Source organism: Ictidomys tridecemlineatus, chromosome 10 (assembly GCF_052094955.1).
Source record: "Ictidomys tridecemlineatus isolate mIctTri1 chromosome 10, mIctTri1.hap1, whole genome shotgun sequence".
Classification (NCBI taxonomy): Eukaryota; Metazoa; Chordata; class Mammalia; order Rodentia; family Sciuridae; genus Ictidomys; species Ictidomys tridecemlineatus.
The window spans coordinates 14,357,450-14,383,109 of record NC_135486.1 but is presented as its reverse complement, the minus strand read 5'-3'; the positions used below and the strand labels follow the sequence as shown (position 1 = coordinate 14,383,109).

The window sequence follows — 25,660 nt, the reverse complement described above, 5'->3', positions numbered from 1 at the left end:
GACATGAAAAGGTCTGGGACTGAATATTTCATTAAGGCCAGTTCTTTCTAATGCAACAACTGAGAATAGGTAAAAAATAGGGCAAAGGTTGCAAGGATGAGACCAGTGAATGTAGCACCTGCTTAAGCCTCAGGCCCCTGTTCATGGGCTGCCATCTTCAATCAGCTCTGGGTTATCAAGGCAAGTGATACCTCTCTGTAGAGAGTTATGTGCCTTCCAGAAACAAGGCTGTCCTTCTGCAGGGACTAAGGAAACAATAATTTATGTGAAAACAGTCTTGTCTACAGTCCTGTGTGTGGACTAAGATACTTACTATTAATTACTAATAATATCAGATATCCTTTTCAGAGTTCTTATTCTGTGCCAAGGATATGCTGTGTGATTTTACATAGATTGATTACCTCCTCTAATCCTTGGAGGTGATTCTATTGTCAACCTCACTTAACATTGAGGAAAACGGGACTTGGAGAGGTTATTGAGCTGAGGTCTCATAACTACCAAATGGCAGGAAATGTGACAAAATTGAAATTACAGTAGCTTCAGGGTAATCCCAGACTCTGTATTCCTAACTACCTCACCCTGTTGCTTCTTAGGATGTCGCAGAATCTTCTGTTCTTTCTTGGTGGCAGAGAAGACCAACTGGTAACTGCTGTGTTAAACGGTGCTGCTCCAGGGAGGCTCCAGCCAGGGTGTCTTGACTTTCATTAAATCTCAGAATTAAAGTTCATTTACTTGAGGAACAAAAAATTAAGAATTAATTACTGGTGTCCTGAGAAGCTGAGAACAAATTTGCCTATGTGACATGTCATGATCTTATGATTCAGGGGAATTGTTTGTAAAGTTTGATACAGTTGGAGCTGCAACACTAAGGACAGTTGGAGAACATAAAAATGCAGTGATGTGCTACTAACCTCCAGTTCCTCCAGCCTTCTATTCTAACAGACCTAGCTTTGTTTTAGGGGAAATTTTTGTTCTAGTAAATGCTTAAGTTACTCATTTTTATGGAACTTTTTTAAAAGAAAAAACTAGGGTCCAAAATACAATAGTAAGTCCAAATATATCAAGAGTCACAATAAGCTTAAATACCTTAAATCCCTCTATCAAGGTTACACAGATTTTCAGAACAGGTTAAAATTCTAAGTCAAACTACATAGTATCCACAAGACATATGCTTAAAATGATGGGACACAAAAAGGTTAAAACACAGGCGTCTCCACTGGAAAATTAATTTTTAAAAAGCAGATGCTGCTATGCTAGTATCAGACAAAAGAAAACTAAAGGTGAGACTCATTTAACAATGACGAGGAACAAAGATGTTTTCTTCTTTCTATTATATTCAACTCACCAAGAAGATGTAATAATCATGATAAGGTAGCATTAAATTTATGCATATATCATTAAACAAAACTTGATAGGAATAAAGAGAAAAATAAACACTCTGAACCAAAGATTATAACACTCATCTCAGATATGATTACATCATGTAAAAGATTAATAGGAAGAGAGAAGTTTGAATATCACTTCAAAGAATGTTTATGAAGAAAAATAATATAGACAGCAAAAATAATATCAACATAAAAAAATAGTAAAAGAAAAAAAACAATTTATTTGCAAATTAAAAAAAAGCTTTTCCAGATAACATTTGGGTTAAGGAGGGAAAACAATAGGAATAGAAAAGCTATTCAAAAGTGAAAGAAAATAACCTCACATCAAGCCTGGAGGACCGAGCCAGGGTGGGCTCCGAAGACAAAGCAAGTCTCCTCCAAGTTCCACAGGGGTTATAACGAAGGGGTGTCAGAGCAGGTGGCCCTTATGTTCCTATTCTCCTGAGCTTGCCAACTCCTTTAACTAGAGTAGCATCACCTAATCTAGTAGCTACCAGAAATGTGTTAAATTTAAATTCATTAAAATGATATTAACTTTAAAATCCAGTTTCTTAGTTGCACTGACCACCTTTTTTAAGTGCCCAAGAGCCACCGATGGCTAGAAGTCTTCATATTGGACAGCATGGATTCTAGAAAATCCCCACTGCTGCAGAAAATTCTATGTGCAAGTGCTTCTCTAGTTTGCCAGGGAAATTCCAGTACGTCAATTTCACTGAACATGGATCATGGTTGAGTCAGGTTTCCAAATGGCTGCCCCAGCACATGATTTATACCACTCCTAAATGTTCAAGTCCACATGTTAAATCCAGTACCTCAGGAAAGTAGCCGCATACTGTGATCCAATCAACTCTTCAACTCCACTTTACACTTGGAGCATTAGTTCCCATCCATGCTCACCACGTTCTGACCAAACCTTATTGGTGAGGACTTATAATACTTTGGTGTACTGATTTCCTCTCCCACCTTAGACCAGGTCTTGTGTATCCTTGCCTGGGCTGCACTGGGACCTCCTCTTGTTATGGACCTGGAGGTTATCAGAGTGCTGGGAGTGGGTCCTACAAAGATTGGTGTTCTCTGGTAATGGCATCCTTCCAGGTGAAGCTACTGAAAGGGGCACATGCAGAGGAAGGCTTTCTCTCTCTAGTGGGAGAAAGAGGTTCTTCAGTCAGTTAAGAGCTTAGGGAACTGGGGAGTTCAAAGTTCTCAACTTCACCTGCTCTCTCTCTCTCTCTCTAACACATATATTCAGGGGCCTATTCCTTCTCCCACCTGCACCTTTGACTTAGCACTAGAGACTGGCATGGGAAGGCACTTAATTGGCTCTGGTACTCCCAGAAGATGGGAGGGTAGGGTTATCGTCCTTGCAGCTCTAAGAAATTAAGATTGGCATAAATGCTTTTTTTCCCTCTCCCATCTTCTGAATTGATCATTTGAAGACTTCAGTATTTTTCTCTCTTCACCCTATAACACCTCTTGAGTAGAATTCGTCAACACAACTCCATGATGATGGAGTTTCTGTCTATGCTTGCCTACAATATGGCAATCACTAGTCACATGTGACTACTGAGCACATGAATATGATTAGAGAACCAAATTCCAAATTCTATTTAACTTTAATTTTTATTTTAATGTAAATAGCCACAGGTGGTTAATGGTTACCAAACTGGATAGTATAGCTCTAGAGCCTCCCAAAGAGTGAGCTGACCCCCATATTTTTTAGAATCACTATTGTTATCATGTGATCAACTTCCCAAAGTCATTTTGTCTGCCAACTTTTGCCTTTCACCCATACTTCAATCCATGCATTGGATTAGGTAACTGGGATGCTACTCTTGGCTGAAAGTTAAATGACCCCTTTTCTCTAGCAAGGAGGTCACTCATGCATTTCTCATATATATGAGCAAACCCATCCCAAATTCCCATCTTGAAGGGCTTTCCTGCCACTTTTGATATAAGTTACTGTATCATTTACTGACCCAGAATTGCATACTTGAATGGGGTAAAATTATGAAGTCTGTTGATTAAAGGAACCACTTAAAGCAATGCTTACAGGAACGCTAAAAACTCTCAAGGGTATGTGTCAGTCAAACTTTCATCACTATGACTAAAATACCTGACAGTAACAACTTAAATGAGGAAAGGTTTGTTTTGGTTCATGGTTTCTGAGGTTTCAGTCCATGGACAATGACTCCATTGCCTTGGGCCTGAGGTGAGGCAGAGCAACGTGGTGAAAGGATGTGCTGGAGGAAAACTGCTCAACTCATGGCAGCCAGGAAAACAGAGCAGGGTGAAAGGGGGAACAGGGACAAGTGAATAGTCTCCAAGGGCACGTCCCCAGTGACCTACTTCCTCCAACCATGCCCCACCTGCAGACAGTCCCCACCTCCTCCCAGTAGTCCATTCAAATGATTAATCTATCAAATGTATGAATCCACTGATGAGGTCAGAGCCCTCATGATCCAATCACTCCCGACTATCCCACCTCTGGGCACTGCTTCTCTGGGGGCCAATTTTTCAACACATAAGCTTTTGAGAGATATTCCAGATCCCAACCATAACAGGTTAATATCAGTGAAGACCTGCTAACCACATCTAGCCCTGAAGGCCCAAGGAAGTGTGGTCACCAGACCTGGAGAGTGGCTTTATCTATAGGAGCGGTCTTCTGCGGCCTTTCCTAGTTGACGCAACCAACCTACCACAACCCATTAAAAGAGGGAAGTCAGAAATAAACACGTTGGACCCACCCTCTTCCTTTTCACCACCTCCTTCCGATGGATGATGCCGTTCATTAGCAAACCTAACCAGAAGCCACAAGGGAAGAAGATCATTATTGCTGTCCATAAAGCACAGCCTCCTGAGGCATAGAGGAGGACACATAGAGCAGAGAGGGTTCTAGAGTAGCAAATGGACTATCTTTCATATTCCTGTTTGTACTACTAAGAAAAGTCTGGCCAGATGAGGCTCAGACTATGGCCTGGTGCTGATTCCCCATAGATATGCTACCTTTGAATCCCTGACTTAGACCCTGGCCACATAGCTGCTCTCCCCTCTCCTGGAGCCATTTCCCAATGAAACAAGATAAGTTACAAACACTGACAAAGATGAAGATGACAAGGACATAAACAATCAAAAAGAGACAGATTAAAAAGAGCTTCTGAAAGAACCTTACACTCCCCCCACCCTCCCACAGTAACCTGCAGCTATGTATGAAATGCCTAGGGGTGATTCTAACCAACCACAGCCTCTCCCATGACAACTCTGGCCCCTGAATCCTCTAAATTGCATTCTGCACAACACTCATGACATGTTCTAATTCTAAATAACTCTTTAATTAGTAATGTCTATTTGTATATTTCATGTGTGCGTATGTGTGTTTATGCATACTATGCTTTTAGCTATTTTATAGTCTCTGTGAGGACAAGAGTCTGGCATTGCAGTTAAAATTCATATTTACTGAGTTCCAGAGGACTTTCTTGCTCACTCCAGCAACTCATGGTGAACAAATGGCACTGGCTATTCCCAGGGGCCCTCAGTAATGTGGGGGAGGCAGGTCTGAAGTGGGTGAAGAACCTCCACAGGCTCTTGTGGTCAAGCTGAGTTCCCCATGAAATAGCTGTCCCGGTCCTCCCCACCCACGGACTCTGGGGCAGTCTGGCAGTTCTGCTAATCATTCACCACACTTGGCTTCCCTCTCGACTACCGTGGGCTGTGTCTGGTTTGGGACGTGTGATTCCTATCTTTAAAGTCCTGAGATCAGGATGCTCAGAGTTTAATGAAGAACACATAGCCTTGAGGCCTTGCCAAATGCAGCACTGAACATCACAGGTGGGATGTTTTGTGGGACTACTTGTTCTGCGTATGTGCCACTTTCAACCTTGAACTTCAGGTGTTCTTTGCTTGCTCTGCACTCTTCCTCTAACTGTTGACACTCCTGTCCCCGCCGCCAGAAATGGTCATGAGCAGAGAGAGGTAAATGTGGTGGTCAGGAGATGAGTGGTATCAGCTTGTCCCCCACATACACTGTGTCCCTAGATCAGAACCCCAAGGCAATAGAAGTGCCATTACGAAGTGAATAAATGCAGCTCTTCCTTATGCCCACAGTCTATTCGAGGTGGACCTGAGCTACTCAGAAACATGCCCCAGCTGCTGATCATGGGAAATCCTCAGTGGAGCCATAGACCACAGCACCACTCTTACCAAAAGCAGCTCAGCCATTTCCCAGAGCAAAGGCAAGAACCCAAGAGAATACCAGGGATTTCTCTTCCTTGGTCTACTCCATTGGTGTCCCTCTCACAGCCTCCCTTTGTACCTCTTCTCTCTGGACAGTCAGCCCTTCAGAGTCTTCTCAGTGTTTTGACCACTAACTAAAGAGGAGAATGTGTAATAAATACACCCCCTTCCATCTCATCCCTTGCTTAACTCCTCTCTCTCTCTCTGAGAACATGGAGGTCAAAATGCTTTCCTTTCTCTAATAAAGAAACTGAGAGACTGCTAGTTAGGGAAAAAAAAATTGGGACTGGAATCCTGCTCTCTTAATTTCCAGTCTTTTTTTTTCTTTCTTTCTATTTTTTAGTCACTTTTTTCTATTTTTTTTTTTTACAGCCTTGCCTTCCTAAAGCTGGAATTCTACAACAAATACTAACAGTGGTTATCAGATTATGATATTTCAAGTACTTAATTTTTTTCTCATTTTTTGCTTGTGTATTTGTCTAATTTTTTTCTGTAAAGGCTATGTATTATTTTTGCATTAGCATAAAGAAATGAAATGAGATTAATGACATAGGCATTGTGACACAGTGTAAGGGTTACTTGAACACAAACACTGTGATACCATGACAGTCACTCTAATTACTGAGATGGCCACTAAGAGACTAATAGTCAGCTACATATAGTGTAAATACACTGGACAAAATAATGATTTATATCCTGGGCAGGACAGACCTGATGCCCAAGATTTCATCATGCTACTCAAATTGTGTATATCTTAAAACTAATAAATTGTTTGCTTTTAGAATTTTCCATTTAATATTTTTGGACCATGATTTAAATCAGGTAATGAAAATTGCAGAAAACAAAATTAAGCATAAAAAGGGATTACTGTATTAAGTAGGTGTAGAAAATACTCAGATGAGATGGGATTAAGTGGGAGATTCTTGCATGAGAGTTAAGATTCACAGGCAGTGAAGACTCTCCTACACTCCAGGAGCACTATCAGCATATTGATTCTGCCTCTTCGCTCCACAGCTTTGCATATATGAGGCAGGCAGATGATTATGCAGAGGCATAAAGTCAGATGGTTCATGTTCTATGAAAAACTTCCTCTTCCCTCAGCACAACTGCTGCACTCAGAGAAACTCCTAAGTACCCTCTGCAACAACTTCATAATCAGTTGTTTACCCGTGGATGCCTCACCTCATTCTCTGTGTACCTTTTGGCTTTTAACCTTTTGTCAGATATATGATTTGCAAATATTCTTGCCCATTTTGTAGGTTGCCTTTTCATTTTGTCAATTTCTTTTTATTTTGTGAATAATATTCTTGAATGTAAATGGATTGTTTATCAATTAAAAGTTAGAGAATGACTAGTGGCTTGGGAGGCTGAGGCAGGAGGATCATAAGTTCACAGCCAGCCTCAGCAACTTAGCAAGGCCCCAAGCAACTTAGCAAGACTCTGTCTCAAAATAAAAAACTAAATGGGCTGGGGACAAGGCTCAGTGATTAAGCACTCTGGATTCAATCCCTGGTACACACACACACACACACACACACACACACACACACACACACACACACATAGACCCAATAATATTCTGCCTATAAGAAACTTACTTCACTAGTAAAGGCACACATTGATTGAAAGAACAAGAAACAGAATGAGAAAAAATAAACCATGAAAATGGAAACTAAAACCAGGTAGGTATAGCTATATTTACATTAAATAAAATAGGTATTAAGTAAAAATCTGTAAAATGAGACAAAGAAGGTCACTATATAGCAATAAGGAGATCAATTCAACAAAAGGAAAGAATAATTGCAAATATCTGTGCACCAACACTAGAGCACCAAATCATATAAAGTAAACATATTAGATATAAAAGGGGAGATAGATTATAATAAATAACAATTGGAGACTTCAATGATGTACTTTCACCAATGGACAGCTCATCTAGTCCCCCCACACACACATAAAAAAAAAAAGTCAACAGAGAAACACTTGAGTTAAATTTTGCTATTCACCCAGTAGACCCAACAGGTAATTACAGAATATTTCATTCAACTGCTGCAGAATACACATTTTTCTTATCAGCAAATGAAACACTCTCCAGAGGACCATATGTTGGGCCACAAAATAAGACTCAAATTATTTAAAGAAAAAAAATGAAATCATAACATGCATCTTTCTCTCCTCACAACAGACTATATATAACTAGAAATCAACCACAAAAGAAACTTCCAAAATTGTACAAATACATAAAAATTAAACAAAAATCTCTTGGATTACTGATGGAATCCATGAAGAAATCAAAAGGAGATTTAAAAATTCATTGAAACAAATGAAAATGAAAACATAGCAGACCAAAGTCTATGTGATGCAGCAAAAATAGTAGTATAAAGGAAGTTTTCAGCAATAAGTGCCTATATTAAAAAAAAAAAATAGAAGCCAGGTGTGATGGTGCACACCTCCAATTCCAGCTACTTGGGAGAATGAGGAAGAAGGATCCACAAGTTCACGGCCAGCCTTGGCAACTTAGTGAGACTCAATATCAAAATTTTAAAAAATATTTTGAATAAACAACTTAGTGATACAATTCAAAGAACCAGAAGAGTAAAAGCAGACCAAACCCAAAATCAACAAAAGGAAGAAAATAACAAAAATCAGAGTGGAAATAGGAGAAAGAAAGACTAAAACAAAACAAAACAAAAAATCCCAATGAAAAAAAATAGTTTTTTGAAAAGTTAAAGTTGACAGACTTTTAACTAAACTAACCAAGAAACAAAGAGGTAAGACTCATATAAGTAAAATGAGGTATGAAAACAGACAGTACAACTGATATTGTTACCGCTGCTTACCAGTGATGAGTCCTTTCTTCCCCAATGCTGAAGTATAACACAAGAGAAGCACGCCTAGGCAAGTTTACAGTGGAAAGTTGAAGCTTTATTAAAGGACAGCAGAAAAGACTTCTCCCGGAAGAAGGGGACCCAAGAGGTGGAATCCGTGGAAGGGGGAAACCTTCCCTCTTTTATAACTAAGGTCTACTTTCAACTTTCCCACATTCCTGACGCATTCCTGTCCTTAGTTCTGTTATCTTGCAATGATGGAATGTAGGTGGGGAGGCCCAAAGGGTGGGGGACAGGTGGGCTGAAAGAGTAATCTGGGCAGGAAGGGCTTTTGGATTAGCATCTCCACCTTTGCTGGAAGCTGCTTCATTAACATTTCCTTGGGATGGGCTCCATCTTCCTCTTACTGGATATTAGACCCAATTTACCTAACTACACTAACTACCTATCTTTAAATCTGGCTTCAATACCACAGCATTAAAAAGGATCTTTAGGGACTATTATGAAAAACAACATGCCAATAAACAACATGCCATTCCTAGAAGAAATGGATAAATTTCTAGATACATACAAATTACCAAAATTGACCATGAGGAAATAAACAACATGAGTGGACCAATAACAAGTAATGATATTAAAATCCATAATAAAAAGTCCCTCAACAAAGAAAAGCCCAGGACCAAATGGCTTCACTGCTGAGTTTTGTGGAACTCTTAAAGAATTACCACTAATTCTTGTCAAACTAATCCAAAGAACTGGGAGGCAGGAACACTTCCAAACTCATTCTATGAGGCAAGCAGTATTTTTATGCCAAAGCCAGATAAGGACATAGAAAGAAAGAAAAATACAGGTCAATATGTCTAATAAATTGAGATGCAAAAATTCTCAACAAAATACAAGAAAACTGAATCCAACTGCACCTAAAAATGCACCAAAATACAAGAAAACTGAATCCAACTACACTATGACCAAAATGGGATTTATACCAGGAATGCAAGGATGGTTCATATAAGCAAACTGATAAACATAGTACATTGATCAATAGAATGAAGTTTGAAACTATATGAACATCCCCATAGATAAAGAAAATGCATTTCATAAAATTCCATATCACTTCATGATAAAAACTCTAAACAAATTTAGGTGTAGACAGAATATACCTCAACACAATAATATCTGCATATGGAAAATCTGCAACCTATATCATGTTGAATGGATGGGGTAAAACTAAAAATTTTCCTTCTAAGATCAGGAATAAGACAAGGATGTCTATTTTCATCATTTTTATTCAGTACAGAATTGGTGTGCAACTGTAGTCCCAGCTAACCAGGAAGCTGAGCCAGAAGGATTACTAGAGTCTAGGAGTTTGAGAACAGCCTGGATAACACAGTGAGATGCTGTCTTAAAATACACACACACACACATATACAGACACTATTGTTAGTCTTAGCCACAGCAATAAGACAAGATAAATAAATAAAAAGAATTCAAATAGGAAAGGAGGAGGTCAAACAATACTAGTTTTCAGATGATATAATGTCATGTATGGAAAAATCTGACTTCACCACACAATAGTTAGAACTGATAAACAAATTCAGAAAAGCTGCAGGATAGAAAATAAACATAAAAAAATTGTTAAGAAAGAAATCCCATTTGTAATAGCTACAAATAGTACTTAGTAATAAATGTAACAAAGCAAGTAAAAATTTCTGCAATGAAAATTACAAATACTGATGAAAGAAATCAAAGAGGACAAATGCACAGGATGGAAGATGTCCCATGTTCCTGGAAAGGAAGAATATTCTCAAAATGTCTGAACCAGGGGCTGGGGATGTGGCTCAAGTGGTAGCGCGCTCTCCTGGCATGCGTGCGGCCCGGGTTCGATCCTCAGTACCACATACAAACAAAGATGTTGTGTCTGCCAAAAACTAAAAAATAAATATTAAAATTCTCTCTCTCTCTCTCTCTCTCTTTAAAAAAAAAACATGTCTGAACCACCCAAAGTAATCTATGGATTTAATGCAATTCCTATCAAAACATCAAAGATATTCTTCATAAGAATAAGAAAAAAACTAGAATGTGTATGAAACCACAAATGACACTGAGTGATCAATGGAATCCTGAAAGAGGGGGAAAAGACTGAAGGCATTATAATATATCACTTTAAAATATACTAAATGGCCATGATAACTAAAACAGTATGATATTGGCATAAAAACAGGCACAGAGACCAACAGAAATAGAGAATCCAGAAATAAACCCACATATTTACTACCAACTGATTTTCCAAAAAGGCAGTAAAAAAAAAATACATTGAAGAAAATAAAATCTCTTCAACAAACAGCCCAGGTAAACTGGATATCCATATAAAAGAAAGAAATCAGATCCTTACTTCTCACCCTATATGAAAATCAACTCAAAATGGATCAGATTTAAATGTAAGGCATGAAACTACTAGAAGGAAAAAAAAAAAACGAAGAGAATAATTCAGGATATTTATCTGGGCAGTTTTTTTTTTTTATATGACCCCAGAAACACAGGCCTCAAAAGCAAAAATTGATAAATTGTATCCCTTCAAACTAAAAATCTTCTGTATAAAAAAGGAAAAATATCAACAGAATGAGGAGACAACCTACAGAATGGGAGAAAAATATTGAAAACTAACTCATCTGACAAGGGATTAATTCTCAGAGTATATAAGAAACTCAAACAGCTCAACAGTGAAGCCCAAATAATCCAATTTAAGAATGAGCAAATTACCTTTTGTAATTTGTTGAAAGAGGATATATAAATGGCTGGCAAATATATGAAACAATGCTTTCCATTCTTCAGATATATGCAAATGAAAACCACAATGAGATATCATTTCATTGTTATAACTGTTATTAACAAAAAGAAAAAGAATGCTGGTAAGAATATACTATTGGTGAAAAAGTAAATTTAGTTCAGCAATTGTGGAAAACAGTGTGAAGTTTCCTTAAAAATCTGGACATAGAACTAGCATATGATCCTGTGATTCTACTACTGGGTATATATATCCAAAGGAATTTAAATCAGTGTATCAAAGAGATATCTGCACTCTCTTGTTTATTGCAGCACTATTCATAATAGCCAAAACATAGAATTAAACTAGGTGTCCATGGACAGATAAATGGAAAATAAAAATATGCACAATGGAATATTATTGAGTCGTAGAAAAGAATAAAATCCATTATTTGCAGCAACATGGATGGAACAGAATAACTTTATGCCAAGGGAAACAAGTCAGGCATTCAGAAGCTAAAAAGCTGATCTTAAAGAAGCACAGAACAGAATAGTGGTTACCAGAGCTTGGTATCAGGGATGGGTGGGTGGAGGGAGGGTGGTTAATGGGTTTAGAGGGTAAACAGGTAACGTTAGATAAGAATAGCTTCTAGTGTTCTATAGCACTGCAGGATAACTATGATTGACAATATTTAATTGAATATTTCAAAACAGCTAGTATAGAGGATTTTTAAATGTCTGAGCTGATAGATATGCCAATTACCCTGATCTGATCATTATACCTGTATACACGTATTAAAATGGCACACTGTACCCAATGAATGTATACAGTTACTATGTGTCAATTAGAAATAAAAATATATTTAAAAAATGAAGTGGGACATTCACAAGGGTGATTAAGTCATGAGGTGTATTTAACCACCTTATAAAAGGGCTGGAGGGAATTAGTGTTTCTCTCCTTTTGCACTTCCATCTTTTGCCATGTGAGGATAAAGTAACAAGGCAACTTACCCTGGAAACAGAGAGAGCAGCCCTTACCAGGCATGGAATCTGCTGGCACCTTGATCTTGGAATTCCTGACATCCAGATCTGTGAGAAATAAATTTCTATTATTTATGAAAAAAACGGGTAAAGAACCTGCACAGATCTTTTTCCAAAGCAGACATCAAGTAGCCAACAGTTATATGAAAAGGTGCTCAACAGGGAAATACAACTAAAAATCACAATGAGATATTACCCCCACACATTAGGATGACTCTTATAAAAAAGACAGGTCAAGCATGGTGGTGCACACCTCTAATCTCAGCTACTGGGAAGGCTGCAGATCACAAGTTCAAGGCCAGCCTGGGCAACTTAGCAAGACCCTGTCTCAAAAATTTAAAAGGGTGGGTGGGGAATGTAGGTCAGTGGTACAGCACCCCTGAGTTCAGTCTCCAGCACAACAAAACAAAGCAATAACAACAAAATAAATAATAAATAAATAAGACAAAAAATAATGAATGTTGGGGGTAATGTAGGAAAGGGAATGACTGTACACTGTTGGTGGAAATGTTGGAGAAGCAAGTATGAAAAACAGTATGAAAGTTTCTCCAAAAGATCAAAAATAGAATTACCATATAACCTAGCAATTCTACTTCTCCATATATATCCAGAACAAAATCAGCAGACAACTTATCTGCACTCCCAGGTTGACTGGCACATTATTTGTAACAGCCAAAATACAGGAGCAACCTGACCATCAACAGAGCCTGGAACAGAAAATTACTACACTGTTATTATTCAGCCTTCATACAGGAAATTTTGTCATTTGGGACAACATGGATCAAGGTGAGGGCACTATTGTTAAGTGACATAAGCTTAAAAAGAAAGAAAATACCTTGATTGCATGATCTCACCTTGCCTCACTTATGCATGGACTCTAAAAATTTGAATTTATAGAAGCAGAGAGTAACAAATGGTGATTACCAGAAGCAGAAATGGAAGTTGCGAAAAGAAGGGATCTTGACCAAGAGGTACAAGGTTACAGTCATGTAAAATGAATAAGTTTTAGAGAGCTAATAGATAGCACAATGACTGAGATTAATAATGAGGCATTATATACTTGAAATTTTCGGACAGAATAGATCTTAAATGTTCTCACCACAAAACAGTAATTATTTAAGGTGACAGGTATGTCATGGCTTGACTGTACTCATTTCACAATGTATATGAAAACAATAAATTGTGTACCATAATTATAAACAATTTTTATTTTAAAAAAATTCTTGCCTTGGATGCATTCCCTCATATGAAGCTGGCTGTTATATAATTCCCAGGACTTTTTTACCTCTAAGTATTAGACAAAGAGAATAAAGTTGAGGCATTAATTCACATTATAAAATATAAGCAGTTCACTGGATCTACTTGCCTCACATACCTGTATATGCATTTTATAATAAATTGCACCATAACACTCTAAAATTGAACTCAGAAGATTTTTTTTTTTTAGGTTCATTTATTATCCAGTGGAGAGAGACAGGGGGAGAGGCAAGCACTTTCTTGGTGGTCTCTAAAATCTCTCTGTTAACAGAAGAATGATAAGACCAAGAAGGAACTCTGGTATCTGCATATGTGAACACAAACCCACGTTAATAACTTTTATTCCATAAAGAATATATCTGTCTTCAGTATATGACCCAAGATATGAATAAGAGGTCTTGCAGGATGCACAAAAATTTGTACATAACCCAATCCTCTGGATAATCTTCATGATCGGATACCTTTCGCATTATCTGAGAACTGGGCATAAGCAGAAGGAAACAAGCCATGAATTGTCATCAGAAGCTCCTAAAGGGCCCCTAGGTAGCAATCCTGAGAGTATACATCCCTGCAGGTGCACATTTAGAAATATTCACCTTCCTTCTGTGGCAGAAGTCAGTCCGTTCCCAGTGTTCCAAAATGGAATGGAACAATAAGACTCCTTTCACACAGAGTGTAGGCACCTGTCCAGAACTTTCCATTATGTGGGAGAGTGCAGTGGGCAGAGGGAGGTAATAAAAGTAGAAAGAAGTTAGCTCTGCATAGCACTAAAAACTTGAGGGGCCCATGAGGGGAAGGAGAACAGAGAAGTCCTGAATTTTCTTCTTACCTCCTTAATCAAATAGACCAGTAATTTCATGGGGAAATTCCACGGTCATGCTTACCCAGGGCTATTTCTTTTCTGTAATGGATTGTATCAGGCCATAGTGATATTCAGTGACTCACTCCAATCTTTGTGCCCTCCCAAGAAGAAAGGGAGATGGGCCAGGCTGTGGAAAATATCCTATGAAGGTTTGCTGAAGATAGTGGCTGGCTCTCTCTTAGTGGTTTATGTCAACAACTGCATTGAAGGAGGAATAATATTGATGGACAGGGAGCTGCCACCAAGGTTTCTGTACTCCAAAGAGTGGCAGCACCTCACCATGTTCACCCTCCTCATACTCATGGGCTGTGTAGATGTCATGAGCAAGAACATGCTCCCTCAGAGGTGTGTGGTCCTAGAAAAAGGTGCCCTGGCCCTGTCCTTCTATGAGCTCCTGCTACTGATGGTGTCACATGCTAAGGGGTCCTCAGGGATAGAGCTGCAAGTTCATTCTCTGCTCATCTTGGTGGTGTTCCTGCTGTTGCTGGTGTTAACTGTAGAACTCTGGGCTCCTGAGATGTTTCAACTCTGGATGATGGAGACTTTGCTGATTCTGGTCCTGGGCTCCTGGCTGATACAGACAGGCTTTATTCTGTACAGACCAGTCTCTGGCTACCCTTGGGACGATGATGACATGAATGATCTCATGTTTGTCACCACCTTCTTCTGCTGGCATGTGATGTTTGACGCCTTGTGTCTGTTTGGAATCTATGGTTTCTCTTACTTTTGGCATCGTTGTTACTACTCCAGCTTGAAGATGATGGGGTCTAAAGAAGCTCCCTATCACCAGAGCACTCCAGAGCCCCTCTACAGGCTGTTGCAGGAAATAGAGCAGCCAGAGAAGGAAGACCAGGCTCCTCTGCTTGCAAAGAGCTCACCTCGAGATAAGGCCTAGAGTGCCTAGCACATACTTCACCCCATCTGCCCTGCAATGGATCCTCTCAGCCACATGTATGGCACATTTGTTGCTCCCCAATGAAGGTAATGGCCCCAAAGACCAACGGTTGATCCCAACAATTGCCCTGTCTGTCATTGAGCCTCTAGTTACTGAGGACATAGGAAGAGAATGGCATGGAGAAGTAACAGATGGGACACTATGAGTGAGGGGAAGAGGAAGAGGCATAAGAGAACCAAGAGTAGGGAAGCATGTAAGAAATAACCATGGTAGGAAGAGAACAACAGGAGGCCTCTGAAAGGAGCAGAGCAGAGTGCAGCAGGAATGCCATCACTAGCTGCTTCTCAAGGTTCTCACTAAGGAACAAAGAGCAAATTGGAACTGCAATGATGGGTATTTCGGTCGATCAACTAATTGATTCAAATGCAATGTCATAAGCAGATTCAGCTCAACTCACACCACCCTGGATGAAATTATCAGAATCATATATGTGTGTATATATGTTCTAATTTGGGTGTATTATCATGGTTTCAAATTTATACAGCAAGTCAGAATTAATACTTTCATATTTGTCTCAAAGTTGCTGTCAAGTTGTCTCAAAGCAAACTTTCACTGAATGCCACATTCTCATTCCTGTCCTCTCATCCAGTCAAAGCAAAGTGCTCAGCTACTTAATTGCCTACCATCAGCCCCACCAGAGTAGACTAGATCATTTACTAGATCCTGGACTCAAGCCTGCCAGATAGTACTCTGGACAAAACCCACTGCCAGTCACATTTTCCCTATGCATTGTAATTTCATGCCACCGTTAAGTCCCCTTATAGAGCCACCAACAAGAGGTCTACCACCCTGAAAATTCTCACATATTCCTTGAATCTGAATTCATCAGCAATTTATCCAAATCTGTTGTCATTTTACCCAGGCTGCAAATATCCTTTTTGTCCTGTGCGTCATATTGTTTCTCTTGGGAGGGTATTGCCTCACTACCTGAGAGTTAGGCTGTCTAAGAGCAATGCATGTATCTCTAGTTTCCTCTGCAGATTCCAGAATATTAGTCGCCTCTACAAAATGGATTATTAATAAAGTCTTATTTACTTCCAATTAGGTTTCCCTTTCTGTCTCAGGAGGTATCAGCAGTCTAAAGCATGCCCACTCTCTTTCAGGTCCATGTGAACAATGAACTTCACCAACCTGACTAGAATTGTTATTCTGTACATCACTGCTTACCATAACTTCATGAGGTATGCTATGTTGACTTTCCATCTTACATATGAAAATCCAAAGACTCTAAAGGGGAATTCGACCAAAGACTCATGGCTGGTCAGAGACAGAACAAAGACATAAGTTTGTAGGTCTCAGAATCAAAACTCTGCTTTGTTCCCTGGGCTCCAAAGACTTCACTGCAAAGAATGGGAATGTGACTGATTTAGAAAAAAATGGGTAGAAAGCAGGGGATGGATACCTGATATGCATGAAGAACAGTGTAATTGTTTCCAGTCCTTTTAAAGAGGGTGTGCTTCACACCTTGATCTGTGCCCCAGGGTGGGATGATGGTTCTCCACACTCCTGACTGCAGCTTACATTGTGAGTGCAAATCCGAGTGAAACCTGGGACAAAATGCTTCTAATCTTTCTCTCTTCTCCCTTTACATGTAGATCCTATGCTCTCCCCCATCATTTTTCATCTGTGATCCCACATTTTTATTGCCATCTTGAAAACTGTCATGGGAGTCATGAAGAAACTCAGAATTCACTTCTTGGTTGCTTTAACAAGTAATTTGTACTCTACTTCTAAACTTCTAAATAAGCCTCTGATATTTAGTGAAATTCTTCCAACGTAGTATCTCATAATTTTTTCCACAAAACATACTTGCATTTTCATATAGATGTATATATAATATGCCCATTAAAAACTTCCAATATAATCTTTACAGAATTCAGCAAACCTATTCTAAAATATATCTGAAAAAGAAATACAAAAAAAGAGACCTGGACTTGTTTTCTCCCAGAAGGTATTGCACTTCTAGCTTTCACAGTACATTATGAAATTAATTCAAGAATTAAACAGCATGATATAGGATCAAGTAACTACCATTCACCCCAAATCAACATAGTGTAATATAATCGAAACTCCAGAAAGAGAAATATAGAATATGAGAATGAAGCATGTGTTAAAGACAAACTCTTCAATTAATCTGAGAAATAATGGGCTCCCCACAGAGAAAAAAAATAAAAACTTACACAAAAAAAAGTGAGCAATGCACAAAATAAATAATAAATGATTAAAAGGTTAAAGTGAGCAATATGACTCTACAATGTTTTGAAAATGATAAATATATTTTATAATGAAGAACATGAAAAGCTTTCTTGAGCAAAAAAAGTTCTGAAAAGATTACACATTTCATTTATGTTTTTTTTATAACTAAAAGTCATAATTAAAGGGATAAAAGAGACGCCGTGAAAGAAATATTTTCCACATACGTTTCAGGCAAAAAAATCGATATCCAGGTATATAGAGGTGTTCAAATATTAACAGGCCAGCAGAAATAAGTCTAACATAAGGACAAAGGATATTAATAGGTCTTAGAATTCAAGATCTTAAGGTCAAAAATCTCAGCCCATTTTGAAGAAAAATGGATTTCCATAAAGTAAGATCCCCCATCAGATTATCCAAATTGTCAAAAGCATTTAAAAATAATATCTACTGTGGGACAAGATGTAGAGAAAATGGAATTGTAAATTATAGACAGTGACATAAATTGTTTTACAGTCACTTTAGAATGCAAACAATCCCACTTCTTGACCTACAGTGGACATCTGTCTAAGGGCCTAAAAACATCTTGAAAAACATCCTCCCAACATTTTGATCAGGTCCATATTGTCAGGTCCACCTTCCTGGAAGATTTTTATTTTTAAGCCCTAGCTTCCTTTTACAGGTAGCTCGAGTACCAGCACATGGCCAATTAAACAGGCTAGAAGTCTACACATATACACAAAGGGGTGTGCACCAGAATGGTCACTGAGCACTGTTTGCATGGGAAGTTCAAATGACAAATGTTCACCAATCAGGCAGTGTTTAAATAAATTAAAGAGTATTGTTCAGGGTTAAAACAAACAAGGGAGGTCAGTGTGCCTGATGTAAGGATCTCCATGATGAAGGGAAAATAGCTAAATGCAGAAATTATGGGGCATATGATACAGTAAGGTATGTTCCTGTCCAGTGTTTTCAAAAGGTTTGAAGTTGTCTTACACCTGTCAACAATGTCTAGGACCATAGGGAAATCAGGAGAGGTAATCTGTCTGGCTCACCATATCCTACAGAACTTCCACCTCCATTTGAATGAAGATCTACTTGGATGTGGACCTATTACTAAATTGACCCTCTAATTAACCAAGTCTGAGTGAGGATGAAAAGGGGCAAAATTAATTCTTTTTAACATGGGAACTGGGACAACAGGTAAAAGCCAAACCTGTTCCAGATAAATGAGGATTTATGGGTACCCCTATCTATAACTGAAAAAGAGATGTGCCGTGTATCCTCAGTCCCTCCTAAGCCTCCCCAACAGGCTCGCTCACTCTCTCTCTCTCCCAGGAAGCTGACCTCGTCTCTCTAGCACATCAGTGAGCTACCTGATCCTCTGATTCCTGGCAGGGTGTGGCCAATGATGAACCCCAGTAAGGGCCCAGAGGTGAGGGGAAGAGCGAGGTCAGGGTTTTACTCTGAGCTCTTGGGACGGGGCTTCCCAGGCTGTCCATATGCTGTTCTGCCACCATGACACCTGTATTGGTGTCCCAAGGCACCATTTTCTATTAACCCAGGGGCCAAAATAATAGAAATGCAGAGCTCCACAGTGCTGGATGCCAGAAGTCTGAAATGAAGGCTCTGAGGGAGAGTCTGCTCCATGTCTCTCTCCTAGCTTCTGGTGGCTGCTAGCTATCTTTGGTATTCCTTGCCTTGTAGATCTGCCTCCATCTTCACATTATCTTCTCTTCTGTGTGTCTTTGGGTCTTAAATTTCCATCAGCCTTTTTCTTAGGATGACACCTGTCATTAGATTTAGGGCTTACCCTAAATACAGGATAATCTCATTTTGAGATGCTTAATTATAACTGCAAAGTTCCCTTTTTCTCAATAAGGTTGAATGCACAGAATCTGGGGTAAGGACTTAGACCTGTTTTGGGGGTTGGGGCACCACTCAACCCACTACATAATCCTTACACATAACAGGAAATTCTTCCATCCTATGTCCCACAACCCTTGGAGCCTGGAGGTAGTAAAGGCATGATGACATCTCTATACCTTGCCCCTATCTACATAAGAGGTATCTTTGTATCAGCTGGAGTTTCCACGTATTTCCCACTGGATCCCTACCTGAAAGAGCACCGGAGGCACTGCACAGCTGGCAAGGTCCTTAAACAGATTCACTACCAGAGATCAAAACAATGGCAAGAAAAAAAATACGTTTCACAACTGAGTTTCACAAAAATGAAAACACAATGAAGAAGACTAATATGTAAACATGGCTAATAAATTAAAAGGACCTTCCACATTCAATCCAGACAACCATGGGATTAATTAATCCATTAATAAAACCCTAAAGAGCTGTTTTCCAGGTGCTATGCAAGGATTGACAGTACCATAATAAGAAAGACACAAAGATGTACAATTATGTTGCAATTTATGATAATGAACACAAAGAAGAAGGGAATGCTGTGGCAAGCAGAACTCCAAGATGAGCTGGAAGATTTTGCCCCAGCACACAGGCCCTGTTATGATCCTCTCTCCTTGAGTGCAGGTGGAGCCACAGAATGTAATGGAATATCACTCCTATGAGTAGTCCCTGATCAGTTGACTTAGAATTGATCCATAGGGAGTTTCCCTGAGTGGGTCTGACTTAGTCTGGTGTACCCTTTAAAAGAAGGTGCATTGTCAAGGATTTGCTCCCACTGGCAGGAGGAAAATAACCTGTCGTATTTGGGAACCCATGGCAGGGAACTGACAGCACCTTCAAGTTGCTTTAGAGAGAAGCTCCTGGCTAACCACCAGTAAGAAAACAAGAGCCTCAGACTTAGAATTGCAAAGAACACAAATTTTCCACCAGCCAGTGAGACTCAGATGAGGATCAGAGGCCTGAGTGACACCATGAAATGGGTTTGGTGAGTCTGGGCAAAGGACTCAGTTAACCTACATCGAACTGCTGACACATGGAACCTGGGATAATACATTAGTGTTGCCCGAGCTCCTGAATTTGTGCTGATTTATTGCCTGGCAATAGAAAACCAATATAAGAGACTTTAATTTTCAGGGAAGGTTTATCCTGGTCAGTGACAGGAAACACTGTATCAAGTTGAGAAATGAGGCCCTGGGACCTGAACACCTTATAGGAGTGAAGCAGGGATCCTGATGGAAGGAGGGTCAGTGTTGCTGACTCCTATGCTGTGGGCAGTGAGAGCTCTCAAGGACTGAGAGCAGGCCTATCCCTATTCATGTCCCTGTAGTTGCTCAGAAGGAAGCCCTTGCAAGTTTAGTTTTCTGGGCTCCAGGAAGCCTTTGCATTAGACAGGGCACCTAGGTACTCCAGATTTGAGAAAGTGAAGGTAAAGGAGGAGATGCAGTGGGATTAGTCAAGCAGTTTGTCAAATCAAAGTTGATGTCCAGGGATTGAATTTTCATGAGCTCCTACTCTCCTCTTAGTATAGGGAGATATAGTGGTCAGCATATAGTAACCGACTTAAAACAGATAAATGCTTAAGCCTTATTGGCTTAGCACAGCCTAAGGTCATTTCTCCCACATGCTTAAAGTCAAACGCAGGCATCCTGTTTGGCAGGCACTCCTGCATGTGGTCTTTCAGAAGTCAGACTCCTCCCATCTTTCAGTCCTGCCCTTCTGTAGGGCCTCAAGTTCCCTATCCAGCCAGCAGAAGTTAAACAGGAAAGGTGAGGGATGGGAGGGAAGTTCTTAGCAGCCATGTCGTAGGGGGTGTACATCTTCTCTAAACACCTTCTCCTGATGGCCCTAACTCAGCCACCAGGAAGCGGGAGGTGTAGTCCCTGCCTGGGCTACAGTGGGAGTGGAGTGAGCACAGATGTATTTCACACATGGAATTTGAAATTTGGAGATGGGTTCCCCAACTACACAATTAAGAATCTCAAACAAGTTCTCGGGCCTCTTAAGTGGTGGTGAAGCAGGCAATCCAGGATCAGGAAATGCTGTTTGTTGAGCCAAGTCGGCAGTTTGTAAAGGACTCAATTTGTCTGGTGAAAAAAAAAAAAAAAACGGCACCAATTCCAGAAGATTGCCATGGAAACAGCAATAGAATCCTCTACAATGGGATTCTCTGACTCCTTTGTGTAATTGATCCAAATCCCTAGTAATGCCATCTTCATTGGTGGCTGAATGCTTTTTGACAGTGTGTGTTTCATTTTGGGGTCTACTGAGCCAGTGATGGCTCTGAGAATCTCACGGAGTAAAAATTTGCCCTTGTATTTTTTGTTTTTCTTTTCCTCCCAAGATGTGTGTGTGTGTGTGTGTGTGTGTGTGTGTGTGTGTGTGTGTGTGTGTATGAGAATTTTTGGAGGGGTGGGGGATGGGGAGGTATACCAGGGATTGAACTCAACCACTGAGCCACATCCCCAGCCCAATTTTGTATTTTTTTTAAATTAGAGACAGGGTCTCACTGAGTTGCTTAGTTTCTCACTACTATTGCTGAGGCTGGCTTTGAACTTTCTATCCTCCTGTCTCAGCCTCTCGAGCTACTGGGGGACTTGGGGTTACAGGTGTGCACCTCTGCACCCGGCCAAGATATTTTATACTATTAAATGAAAATAATTTCAAACTTAAACAAAAAGAAAGAATCCTGAAGAAAAGGAACAAAAGATAAATCTCAACGTCCAACTATATATGTGGTTTGGAAGAGAAATAATCTATGGGTGTGAGAAAACATCACAGTCCTAGTGTTGATAGAGGTATCGCAGGGTAGGATGATTACATGCTTCTCTCTTGCCAAAAGCTTCCAGGAGAAAAAGAAACTTGCAGCTGCTGAAATGTGATAGTTGTAAAGAACACGATATCGACAAGGTTGAGTGGTGAAATCCAAGTCATGATTTTGCAATGAAGTATAAAGCTTACATTATAGGAAATTTTCATGAGGAAATTTTTGAGTTGATGTGCCAGGAAAGATCAAAGATATATTTCCTTTTGAATTAAGAAATTAGAATGTGTTTCCCATGTGTTGTGAAACATGTTTTTGTAAGTCAATCCCAAAGTAGCCCCTACTTGAAATACGATCATGAGAGCTTGGAGCATCGACAGAGGGGATGTCTCTGACCTTGTGCTGTCTCCATGGACCCATTTTCTGTGGGATTCTTGCAAGCCTCTGGCCTCCTCTCTCCGAGGTGCATTTCTGCTTTGCAGGATAGTGAGTTGCAGCACTTGATGATAATGATGTCCCTCTTGAAGAGAAAGGAGTTAAATTAAATTTTGCTTCTGGAAACCATCATATTAAAATCTCATTGCCATTAAGAAGTTCATAGTGTAGCTCTGGAGGTGCCATTTCCAACCAGATGTCTACATCTGCATGGAATATTCCTTTAAGAAAACTTTACAACATGTACTTCACTCAACACGTCATTCTACACTGTCTATGCAATCCAATGTGATCGCCACTGGTTCCATGTGACCAGTAAGTACTTGTGATCTGGCTTGTCGTAATTGATACGTACACTGGAGTTTGAAGATTTAGCATGAGATAAGGAGGTTCACAATTTTATGTGAATTCGTTGTTGAAATAACATATTGAAGATATTAAATATGATATATCATTGATTTTGCTTTTTTATTATTTTATGCAGTTGTTAGAAAATATAAAATTAGGAAATTGAGGACATAGCTCAGCAGATTTCTGTAGCACGTGTGAGGTTTAATCCCCATCACGAAGAAAACATTTATTACCTAAGTGACATTTGATATCTATGGAGCAGAGGTCTAAACCATTCTCTAGTGTATATGTGGTATGTGTGTTGAGATATGGTGACTTTCACTAAATTTTACCCGCTCTTTGTTATCATGTCCTTCTGTGTATGCCCTGGGACACTCAGCAGGCTCCGTCACACCAGTGAGTAAATTCATGTTGAATGAATTTCTGGCACCTTCTTACTCACTCTGTCATTTCATGATGCAGAGAAAATGACACTAGCCATTTGTGGGACCCTCAGGAATGTGGAGACCCTCTGGCAGGGGAGGCAGGTCTGGAGAGTCCACTGTGGAGCAGCTAGGCCATGAAGACCCTCCACAGGTTCCTGTGGTCAAGCCAGCTTCCCCATTAAACACCCATAAACCACTCGGCAGGTACCTGGTGTCCACAGACTTGCGGGCAGTCTGGCAGTTCTGCTAATCATTCACCTGCTTGGCTTCCTTCTCCACTACTGTGGGCAGATTCTGCTTTTTGTGGGAGATTCCTATCTTCAAAGTCCTGAGATCAGGATGCTCAAGTGTTAATGAACAACATAACATGTATCCTTGATGCCTGGCCAAGGCAGGGGCCTGAGCATTCCAGAGGGGACCTTAGTGGGTCTACTTGTCTGCACTTGCAACCTCCCATTGCTGTTGGGTCAGTGCTGCTGTTCTCTCCTCCTTTCTGACCACAGATGGCCTGCACATAGTGGACAGGCACAGCTGGGGGAATGATTGTGGGACAGAGGCTGCTCTTTTGCCTGCAAGCCACAGGTTCCCTGGTCTGGCCCTGATGATACTTGGATCCTAAGATTTTACCAGAGCAAACCCAAGAACCAAGGAGCGCACCTGGGGTTCCCTCCTCCCTGATTAACATAGCAACTGTCAGGGGTAGATTTTCCCCTTGAACTGCCTCCCTCTGAGCATTGGACCCTACAGTGCTTTCTAAGGGTTTGGAAAATTCACCAAAGGTAGGAAGGAAAAAGATGATCAATGTTTCCCTCTACGTAACAACATCCATGCAAAATCAAGTCGAATATACTTTTTTTTCTTTGTTTGTTGAGGTAAGGATATGATTTTCAACAAATCAGGAGAGAACTGGAACTAGAACCCAAATGTATTTCCACTTCCTCATATCCTTGTTAAAACCGTCTTTCTACCTCACTAACAGCAAGGGTCACTGCCAGGCTGTGGGGTAAGAGGTAGTTTTGAGTGTACCTTTTTCCAGTATAGTTCACCTGCTTTTCCAACAGTGACTATACACTAAATAAAAATATCTAAAATTTAAAATTTAATGAGCAAAGTAGATCCCTTCAGAAGGCAGAACAAAGCTTTTTTCAGATGTGTTCGCATTCAATTCTCCAGTCCCACCAAATTTCTCAGTGGCAGAGGCAATCTGAATTATTGCCATCCTTAAGGGGAGACAGAGAAGTTTAAGTTTCCTGGCATTAAGCACACTTGAAAAAGAAAAGGTGGAGACAGTCCCTGACTACGAAGGTTCAACCCAATACTTTTCAACTTTATGATATTACAAAAGCAACATGCATTTAGTAGAAACTGAATAACAGATACTGTGTTTTGATAGTTCCCTGGGCTACTGACACATATGGTGATTCTGCCTCAGATGCTGGATGGGGCCACAGCTCACAGTCAATTTCACAATCACAAGTGCAAACAATAGAACTCTACAGTACACTTGCTATCATGGTCAGTAGGTAGGCGGTATCAACTGCATTTTCTATTTAATCTGTTTTCATCTCTGATGGGTTCCTTAGGATATAACCCTGTCCTAAGTTAAGGAATACCTACACTGGATAGGCTTGAGGGCTCAGGCAGTGTTGGGCATTCTGGTCTGTAAGTATGTACTACATAGGAGTAAACCCTCCTTCTTCCCATTGGGGCGTCCACAGTATGCAGTGCCTCGGCTCTGCCTACAACAGTGCTTGTAGTGAGGATATTGGTTTCTGCAGAAGCTTGAAGTCAGCATGGTTTACCATCTGATAGCCTTCCTGTTTCCTCAGGATCCCTACCACTCCCAGACACACTCCTATTCCCTGCACACTCTGCAATAAGCCCAGAACTATTAAGATACCCTATGAAGGCTTCACATGCTCTTGTACCAGGTTCTCCACCATCCCTTCTACCTGTGCTCACTGCAGTAGTCGTGGATATTGTGGTTTCCCAATATCCACGACTACTCCTAGGTGCATTAAACATTAGTCAACTAGAAAAATGAAGCTGATGATGGGTGAGTTCACATTAAAATATCAACAGCCAGTTTCTAGCTACATTGGTATCTACAGTTAAAGAACTATTCTTTAATTTCTTGTGTTAGTTAAGGATGAATGGCAGACTACGAAGTGAGTGATACAGCACATAGATGATTTAAGAAAAGGTACAGCTGCTTGGCACTGTGTGCACACCTGTAATCCCAGCTACTCGGGAAGCT

At 40.0% G+C, this 25,660-nt stretch overlaps 2 protein-coding genes and 1 pseudogene across 9 annotated transcripts in view; 2 read left to right on the top strand and 1 right to left on the bottom strand.

Moving 5' to 3' along the window:
* LOC106144700 (transmembrane epididymal protein 1) overlaps nucleotides 1-25,660 on the bottom strand; it is a 69,137-nt gene that overhangs the window by 32,212 nt on the left and 11,265 nt on the right. For 2 of the 8 annotated variants that reach the window (XM_078022449.1, XM_078022447.1), the window contains exons 2-3: nucleotides 22,589-22,712; nucleotides 12,218-12,295 (exon numbers count right to left, since the gene is read on the bottom strand). The exons of 1 other annotated variant lie outside the window; for it this stretch is intronic. Coding sequence is in view for 2 of the 7 variants with exons in the window: in XM_078022446.1 (XP_077878572.1) it covers nucleotides 22,589-22,712 (124 nt within the window). In the remaining 5 variants the exon portion in view is untranslated. Of the gene's footprint in view, nucleotides 1-578; nucleotides 732-12,217; nucleotides 12,296-22,588; nucleotides 22,713-25,660 lie in introns of all 8 variants that reach the window. 5 more of the 8 variants (XM_078022446.1, XM_040278203.2, XM_078022448.1 and 2 more) reach the window with 4 other exon arrangements.
* Nucleotides 14,362-15,261, top strand: LOC101970309 (transmembrane epididymal protein 1). Its single transcript, XM_005319724.4, has one exon. It carries the CDS (start codon nucleotides 14,362-14,364, stop codon nucleotides 15,259-15,261), a length of 900 nt encoding a protein of 299 aa, XP_005319781.2.
* LOC144367230 (protein transport protein Sec61 subunit gamma pseudogene) lies at nucleotides 16,438-21,753 on the top strand (annotated as a pseudogene).